Here is a 9,604-nt window from a genome sequence, read left to right as displayed (position 1 = left end):
ACGGTTAGCACACAAAGGGCTGCTCACAGTAAAAGAAGACAATGTTTGTGTTCACTGAGGGCCACTGGTGGAGATTGTGATGACTGATGTCTCATTAACCCCGTCTGAGCCAGGGGGGAGGTTGAGGAGGTTTGGGGGAGGGGAGCGGTGGGATGGGGGAGGTATGGGCTCTGGGGAAGTGGAGGAGTTGGGGGGAGGGAAATGTGGTGCTGGACCCCCAGGCCCCTCAGAGAGAAAGGTTAGTGACCCATATTGTGCCCACCCTCCTGTAATGACAGCGAAGTTATCTCACTTGAGTCTGGTGACGGAGATTGTCTTTGTCAAGTTGTCGAGGAAACGCACAAATGTGCAGATATGGTAGATCTATGTATGGCTGGTGGGATGTGGGTGACACCTTAGCTTGGACCTTGAGGCAGTGCTGAGAGCAGAACAGAGGGAAAACACTGACTGACTGAGTACTGAACAGTTTTAACTCAGTTGTTAGAACTGTATGTGCAAATCCACAGGTCTTCAGTGTGGTGATAACTGACTGAGAAAGCGGAATCTCACACAGACACTCCTCCAGGATTGGGGTTAATTCCACAAATGTAATTCTAATTCAATTCCTTCTCCCTGTAAATTCCATTTAATTCCATTCAAATTCCAGGTCAGATTTGGAATTCAGAGATAATTCAATTCCTCTCAATTCCAATGTTAGGTCAATTCCAATAAGTAAATCATTTCCAATTCAATATTATCCCCAACAATTCCACAAATTCCCATTCCAATTAAATTCCCACAGGCGGATCTTGTCATGGTTCAGGCAGCCTAGATACAGTATACTGGAATTATAGAGGTACAAGTTAAAATTATTTAAAATAATAAGTCCAATTCAATTCCAATTCCAAAACTTGAACATTTGTTGAAATTCAAATTGATTTCAACGTAAATTCTCCAGTTCATGAGTGAATTCAAGAATTTAATTGGAATTTCAAATTAAATTGGGATTGACCCCAACCTTGCACTCATCATACTGTGAGTACACTGCTCACTGCATTCGTGTTAGTCATGGAACGTGGTGCAAGGCACTCTAGATTCCACCATAGAGCACCCTTCTCATTGGTCGAAACAGAGCAGTCTCACCAGCACCGGCGATCAAGATTTCTTTTTGCCAATAAAGGACAGCACAAGCGGCTAATTCCTATTGCTATCAAAGAATTCATCAAGAAAAGTGATGAATTATCATTCAGACATAGGTGCCGGACATAGGTGTATAAATTAGCAATCCAAATAATACGTTGTTTTAAGTTGTGATATTTATTCATAACCCAGATAAAAAAATCTTCATACTAAAACATTTTTTACAGATTTATATTATTAAAGTATTTATTTGTAAAACATTTACCCCCAAACGTGCTATACACATCTACATGTCTTTATAACATTGATAGCAGGAGATAATTCAATAGAACAATATTCAAATAATAATCATCATATTAACATAATGTGTCAACATTAATATTTACCATAACAACTCTATCAGAGACTGCATACCTTTCACACCTTATATTTCCGTTCCCTTATAACCAAAAGTGAGTTGAAAAGAAAGATGCTCCTGCATCCTGATTTTCTTTGGCCCATGAGCCTTTGCAATATTCTGCCCAATCACTGAACTTCAATGCAAGTTCTCTGAGCCATCTTAGTATAGCACCTGGCCTCCAAACAAAATGCTAAGGCTGTCTCTCTCGTTATACGTGAAGACACGGGAGTTACAAAACTACATTCTAATTTCATATATCCAGTGGCCTCTTTTTACAGGCATCTTGCACGCAAGCACACGCAAACATACATACGCATGCACATACAAACACACACACACAAACATCCATATGCATGTACATACAAACACACACACACACACACAAACATACATACGCATGCACATACAAACACACACACACACACACAAACATACATACGCATGCACATACAAACACACACACACACACAAACATCCATATGCATGTACATACAAACACACACACACACACACAAACATACATACGCATGCACATACAAACACACACACACGCAAACATACATACACATGCACATACAAACACACACACACACACAAACATCCATATGCATGTACATACAAACACACACACACACACACACGCAAACATACATACGCATGCACATACAAACACATACACACACACACACACAAACATACATACGCATGCACATACAAACACACACACACAAACATCCGTATGCATGCACATACAAACACACACACACACACGCAAACATACATACGCATGCACATACAAACACACACACACACAAACATCCCGGCCACATAAACATCTCGGCCTTAGACCGTTATTTTTTTTTGCTTGAAACAAATGGGAGGTCAATCTTTCAGGAAGTTAGGGTCACAGACAATGAGGACCCTGAGATGGAGCTTTTCCCTTCTTATTTTAACCTTTATTTAACTCGGCAAGTCAGTTAAGAACCAATTCTTATTTACAACGACGGCCTACACTGGCCATACCCTCCTCTAACCCGGACGACACTGGGCCAATTGTGCGCCGCCCTATGGGACTCCCGATCACGGCCGGTTGTGATACAGCCCGGGATCTAACCCGGGATGCAGAGTCATAGGTGGCGTTCCTGCCTGACTAAATTGCAGACGCCTGCCATATCCCAACACTCGTGTGTTTAACATATCTGCTAACCACATCATACGACATAGCAATCTGATGTCGGACTGTGGCGCATAACTATTGGTTGATGCAATGAAACGTCTGCGATGTAGTCAGTCAGTCGCGCCACCGCATACAGAGAGCAGGAGGGTCCGGTCCAAACAGGAAGTTATTCAGAGAGGTTTGTGGATGAGAATAATTCAGTGTTCCTGTATTCCTGTTTACTGCGCAGCCTCTTCAAAGACCAAACTGTTATTAACTAAACCAAATGTGCCATCACATGGAGAAACAACGTGACGTTGTCATAGAGAGCTCATGGCTTGACGAGCAAACAGCAACATTGACAATAAATAAAGGCTGATGATGAGCAAATAAAACACCGTAAGAACATAGAGGCTGAGACAAAATGGATTTGGCACAAAATTACATAAAACATTTAAAAGCAATATTTTGATTCAGTGAGACTTTTAAACTATATCCATTGCTTTGTGAATTTGATTGTCCTTCACCATTAACATTGAGTGCATGTGTGTTCCTAATTAAGAGGCATGTCTATTAATTAATCAATAAACCCAACTGCTGAATCTTCAACAAATTGTCAATATTCAAACCTTTTTTTGATGTTACAGTACCGTGACCTTGGTATGACCTTATCAGCCACCTGTTTCAGGTCACTGATGAATTTTGGCCACAGGGACTTTGGACCTCACAGAGCTACAGGTACGTGTGCAAGAAAACCCATTGTCACAAAGCAAAGCCATATATGCACATAGGGGGACGTCTTGTATTCTCAGAGTGAGAAACAGTTTGATTATTAAGTTCCCAGGGATCTCTGAATAACACAGCTGCTTGATGTTCTTCGTAAGTACTACTTCCATAGTACTTCATGAAGATCCTACAGAGTAGAAGCTTTGGTTTTTACAGGTCCAAATGTGTACTTGAAGTATAGCGCTTCTATACACCTGCATACGCAGACCAACTCATTTAGAATTGAATGATGTGGAGAGCATGCCACAATGGCATTGTTAAAGTGATGCCAGGGCAATATTAGAATGTATGTCAATACCAATAAAAATAAATATATGTAAATATCTGTATTTCTCACTTGTTAATAGTATTCTTTTGTAACCCGTGAATGCAGTCCACGTGGATCTGCTATGTAGCGAGGAACAACTGAAAAGTACATCAATAAAGATGGTTCTAAAACTAAATAACACATGTGGAAAGTAACACATTTAAAGACACATTTACACTTCAACAGGATGGTTCCTCTCTCCTGTTATATCCTTCTCTCATTGCTGTGCTCTCTCTCTCTCTCTCTCTCTCTCTCAGGAGACCTCTCCTGTTATATCCTTCTCTCATTTCTGTGCTCTCTCTCTCTCTCTCTCTCTCTCTCTCTCTCTTTGTCTGTCTGTCTGTCTGTCTGTCTGTCTGTCTGTCTGTCTGTCTGTCTGTCTGTCTGTCTGTCTGTCTGTCTGTCTGTCTGTCTGTCTGTCTGTCTGTCTGTCTGTCTGTCTGTCTGTCTGTCTGTCTGTCTGTCTGTCTGTCTGTCTGTCTGTCTGTCTGTCTGTCTGTCTGTCTGTCTGTCTCAGCAGGTCATGTGTAGTGCAACACTTTTACATCTTAAGCTCATCGTCCCAAAGAAAAACACAAAGAGCCATATTCACCCCTCATAGAAAAATAAATCAATAAAAAACATGGAAAGATACCTTTCATATATACTGTATATAAAATAGTTGTTATATACATATAGACAACAACAACAAAAAGAACAGATAACTGACCTGTACAGTTATACACCTGATCCATAAGAGAGACAAGAGGTACTGAAGTGTATGGCTTGACTGGAAAAATCATTCCAAATATTTACATCTTTATCATGGATATCTTATACATATTTTATCATCCCTGGAATCATGAAGACGAACTATGGAGAGTACATCCCATACCTCACTCACTCACGCACTCAGCTGAAATGAGGCAACCACAGGCCTGGTCCGGAGCGACCTAATGGTGCCTTGAGCTGTCCAATCCAAACCTATGTTCAGCTCTAATTTGGTGACCTATGATGGGTGAGTGGTGTAAAGATGAGGTGTGAAACAGTCCCTCAAACATGCCATCCTCAGTCTAAACTAAAGAGATGTTAAGTTGGACCAATGGAAAGTCAGTCGGGTGTCATTGACCTCCTGGATTGTGGTTGTTCAGGACCCAGATCCTTGTCTTCAGTTACCCAGTGAGGATGGGAGCAGAATGGGGTTCACTGCTGTGAATGGCTACCCCCTCCCCTTCTTCTAACTACACCCCAGTCTAGCAGCCGTGTGTGTTGAGATATCCAGTGTAGACAGGGGACAGCCCTGCCTTGGCCCTGACGTCCACCACTAGTCAGCACTGACTAAGGCCAGGGGTCCTTCACTTCCTCCAGGACTGACCCATCTGGGAACCCTCCTACGGACTGAGTCAGGCCATGGGTCCTTCAGGCAAAGCCACAGGCACCTTGACCTTCACTTCCTCCAGGACTGACCCATCTGGGAACCCTCCTACGGACTGAGTCAGGCCAGGGGTCCTTGAGGCAAAGCCACAGGCACCTTGACCTTCACTTCCTCCAGGACTGACCCATCTGGGAATCCTCCTACGGACTGAGTCAGACCAGGGGTCCTTCAGGCAAAGCTGCGGGGACCTTCACCTTCATTTCCCATCAGATGGGTGGTTCAGTAGTATCCTTAGGACAAGATGTCCTCAGCTCAGCAGACGATGGCCACCCCCTCAGCAGTGAGCAGTTGACCGCTGGTGGGGTCATAGGTGCCAGCCAGATAGTACAGGCCTTGGGTGGTCACGCTGCTGCTGGGTTTCTGGCCGCGGGCCATGTGCTCATACTCCTCGCGGCTCACCACCTGGCACTTGTGGGAGATTGTCTGGACGTCATTCTCGTCCTCGTGGCACGACTGATACAGAGCGTGCTGAGAGAGAGAGAGGGAGAGAGAGAGAGAGAAAGAGAGAGAGAGAGAGAGAGAGAGCAAATGTCAGTATTTTCAATCGACTTCAACTCTGAACACATAATATGCTGAGATACCAAAAGACGATGACAGCTTGCTATCCCCTGTAATGTTACACTATGGTCGCGTTTCAAATAGATTAACAACCTGTGCACTATGATTGGTATGATAACAGATTAACAACCTGTGCACTATGATTGGTATGATAACAGATTAACAACCTGTGCACTATGATTGGTATGATAACAGATTAACAACAGATTAACAACCTGTGCACTATGATTGGTATGATAACAGATTAACAACCTGTGCACTATGATTGGTATGACAACAGATTAACAACCTGTGCACTACGATTGGTATGATAACAGATTAACAACCTGTGCACTACAATTGGTATGATAACAGATTAACAACCTGTGCACTACGATTGGTATGATAACAGATTAACAACCTGTGCACTACGATTGGTATGATAACAGATTAACAACCTGTGCACTATGATTGGTATGATAACAGATTAACAACCTGTGCACTATGATTGGTATGATAACAGATTAACAACCTGTGCACTATGATTGGTATGATAACAGATTAACAACCTGTGCACTACGATTGGTATGATAACAGATTAACAACCTGTGCACTACAATTGGTATGATAACAGATTAACAACCTGTGCACTACGATTGGTATGATAACAGATTAACAACCTGTGCACTACGATTGGTATGATAACAGATTAACAACCTGTGCACTATGATTGGTATGATAACAGATTAACAACCTGTGCACTATGATTGGTATGATAACAGATTAACAACCTGTGCACTATGATTGGTATGATAACATATTTTTTTATTGCTTGTGCAACATCAAGGCACATTCCCAACTAAAATTCCCCAAATTCCCAGGTTTTCCAGAAATCCCAGTTGAAGGATGCCCAGTTCCTAAAACCAGGATTTTGCAACCCAAATGGCAACAGAACGATCTGAACCTGAATGTGGATGTACCTTGCTGTCGCGGTGCCTCTGGCCCAACTTGGTCTCCTCTGGGTGGTAGAACCACTTGACCTTCACCACCATGTTGGAGCTCCAGGATTCCCAGAAGTTCTCGATGCGGCCCACGTAGGGTAGGTGGGGCCGGCCGGCAGAGAGGAACATGGCACAGTCGCCCACTCGCACCGTGTCCCTTCCCCGTACGATGGCCTTGTAGAACAGCTTCCTGGACTTCCCCTTCAGCCCCCGCCTCTGTGGAGACACAGGAACACTCAGAACACACAGTCACGTCTAGGAACTAGGAAGCGGGATTCAATACGATACAATACAATACGATTCAAGATAAACGTCCTGTTCAATACGATAAACTTTTATAAGACATTTCCCTGATGTTTTGCGGAGATCACGTTTGCTGTAAACTATGTGGCTGTAAACTATGTGGCTGTAAACTATGTGGCTGTAAACTATGTGGCTGTAAACTATGTGGCTGTTAAACTATGTGGCTGTAAACTATGTGGCTGTAAACTATGTGGCTGTAAACTATGTGGCTGTAAACTATGTGGCTGTAAACTATGTGGCTGTTAAACTATGTGGCTGTAAACTATGTGGCTGTAAACTATGTGGCTGTTAAACTATGTGGCTGTAAACTATGTGGCTGTTAAACTATGTGGCTGTAAACTATGTGGCTGTAAACTATGTGGCTGTTAAACTATGTGGCTGTAAACTATGTGGCTGTAAACTATGTGGCTGTTAAACTATGTGGCTGTAAACTATGTGGCTGTTAAACTATGTGGCTGTTAAACTATGTGGCTGTAAACTATGTGGCTGTCAGCTCAAGGAGAAATCTCCTTTAGAAGTCACCCTCAGTGCAAAGACTGATTATTGTGTTGGATTGAATACCAGTCTAGGCGTGCTTAAAGTCACCTTAAGTAGTTGGTATCTCTGGTCAATAGTGCGGCTCTAAAGGTCATGTACCTCTGCTACAGAGGATTGTGAGAGTTAGGGTCTCATGTACCTCTGCTACGGAAGATTGTGAGAGGGTTAGAGTCTCATGTACCTATTGTATGGAGGATTGTGAGAGGGTTAGGGTCTCATGTAACTATTGTATGGAGGATTGTGAGAGGGTTAGAGTCTCATGTAACTATTGTATGGAGGATTGTGAGAGGGTTAGAGTCTCATGTAACTAAGATATGGAGGATTGTGAGAGGGTTAGGGTAGGAATAGATTGGCATAAACTTAATGACCATAGAAAGATCAACCCGTGTCTCACCTGAGTGGGGTTCCCCGACCACCTCCACATCTGTCTTCCCGGTAGGAACGTGTTCATCTTGGGTCTTGGTCCTGCATCACCGGGGATAACCCTTTGCCTCTTCACCAGGTCTCTGGGGGGTTTGGAGGGGGACGAGCTGCTACACTCCTTCCTTTTGAGAAGCTTGTTGTTGGCACTGTGGTCGTTGGTGGCTCCTCCTCCCTTGGTGTTGGATACGGCCACGGCCTTGGCCACGAAGGACTGTTGGCCCTGGTGGGGTCCGGCTACAGCCGGGGGCTCAGGGGACTGCAGCAGGCCATGGTGGGAGGACAGGCAGCTCTGTAGCAGCAGCGTGGAGCTCTCCTCATCCTCCGAGCTGTAGGACGAGTCGTTATCCGAGGAGCACAGGCTGGAACTGGACATGGAGCCTGAGCTGGACGAACTTGAGGAACCAGAGGAAGAGGATGAGACGGAGAGACGCGAGAGAAAGCTTCCTGCCGTCCTCAGTCCTCCAGAGGCTGCTGTGGCCAGCGCAGCCCCCCTTCTCCTCCTCCTCTCCTCCTCTTCCTCCTCCTCTTCGTTGTCCAGGTCCGAGTAGGAGCTGTGGCAGTCCCGATGGCAGCTGAGACCAAGCTCGCCGACACCGTACTCCCCCATAGCCAGGGAGGGAGAAGCCTTCCTCTGTGGAGAAGGGGCACCCTTAAGGAGGAGCTCAGCCCTCGAGGCAGAAACTCCCTTCCTGTTGTCCTTAACCAGCAGGACTGGGTGGGAGTAGGCCTCAGGCCTGGGGAGGCCGCCCACGCCTTTGGCCCCGAACCCAGAGCCACCGCCCAGCAGCAGCAGGGCCTTGCTGTTCTTCGTCTTGGGTGAGGTCACCCCCTCGTGATCCAGTTTGACCAGGAACTCCTGACTGCTCTTCCTGCTGCTCCGCGGCACCTCGCCGGGCCTCCGTCTCTGGACATAGGGCCCGGTCCTGGAACCCAGGGACATGCCGGTGGGCTGGGTGCTACAGAAGGAGGAGTAGCCGTTAGCGATGCTGCTGAAGGAGTCAACCTCGAAGGAGCTGCTGCTGAACAGGCCCTTGGTCGGTGTAGAGACAGGGGCCGGGGGCAGGGGGAACAGGTGTGCCTCCCTCGTCCCCCTCAGGGCCTTCCTGGGAGTCCCGTTGAGCTGGAACAGATTTTCACAGGCCCTCTTCCTGGGGACAGCCACAGCCGGCCAGCTGAGCAGAGGGGCTGCGTTCTTATTGGTGCTGTCTGACAGGTTCTTCTTCTTCCCTGAACCTTTGGGTCTCCCTGCAATTGAAACCAATTGAATGTCTGGTAAGTCACCAATCAGTTCACACTACATATACCTTTACAAGATCAAGAGGTTACAAGAAATGAATGACACACATCTTTTCTGCGTCCCATCAGGCTAAATATACTATCATTTGTTTTTCAAATCGAGTGGATATAAAGCACGTATGTAGATGATCTTGTCTGACCTGGTCGTCTCCTGACAGGCTCTGTGCTGGCCTGTCTCTCCGAGACTCTCTCACTCAGGGGAGCTTTTTCCAGACTGAAGCTCCTCCGAGCCGCCCGGCCGCTAGACACCAGGTGGGCAGGGGACGACTCCGCACCTACAGAGGGACAGGAAGGGGAGGCGGGGGTTAATACATCTCTAACATAC

At 45.6% G+C, this 9,604-nt stretch overlaps 1 protein-coding gene across 1 annotated transcript in view; it reads right to left on the bottom strand.

Moving 5' to 3' along the window:
• Positions 1–1,277: 1,277 nt before the first annotated feature.
• The window catches only part of bahcc1a (BAH domain and coiled-coil containing 1a), a 77,831-nt gene continuing 69,504 nt past the window's right edge, over positions 1,278–9,604 (bottom strand). Inside the window, exons 25-28 of the mRNA XM_031816523.1 lie at positions 9,420–9,554; positions 7,955–9,228; positions 6,700–6,936; positions 1,278–5,650 (exon numbers count right to left, since the gene is read on the bottom strand). Of these exons, the coding sequence (XP_031672383.1) occupies positions 5,435–5,650; positions 6,700–6,936; positions 7,955–9,228; positions 9,420–9,554 (1,862 nt within the window). The 3' untranslated portion in view covers positions 1,278–5,434. The remainder of the gene's footprint in view (positions 5,651–6,699; positions 6,937–7,954; positions 9,229–9,419; positions 9,555–9,604) is intronic.

The sequence above is a fragment of the Oncorhynchus kisutch genome, unplaced genomic scaffold, assembly GCF_002021735.2.
Source record: "Oncorhynchus kisutch isolate 150728-3 unplaced genomic scaffold, Okis_V2 scaffold812, whole genome shotgun sequence".
Taxonomy (NCBI): domain Eukaryota; kingdom Metazoa; phylum Chordata; class Actinopteri; order Salmoniformes; family Salmonidae; genus Oncorhynchus; species Oncorhynchus kisutch.
The sequence above is the reverse complement of the archived record's forward strand: the minus strand, read 5'-3'. Positions and strand labels throughout refer to the sequence as shown.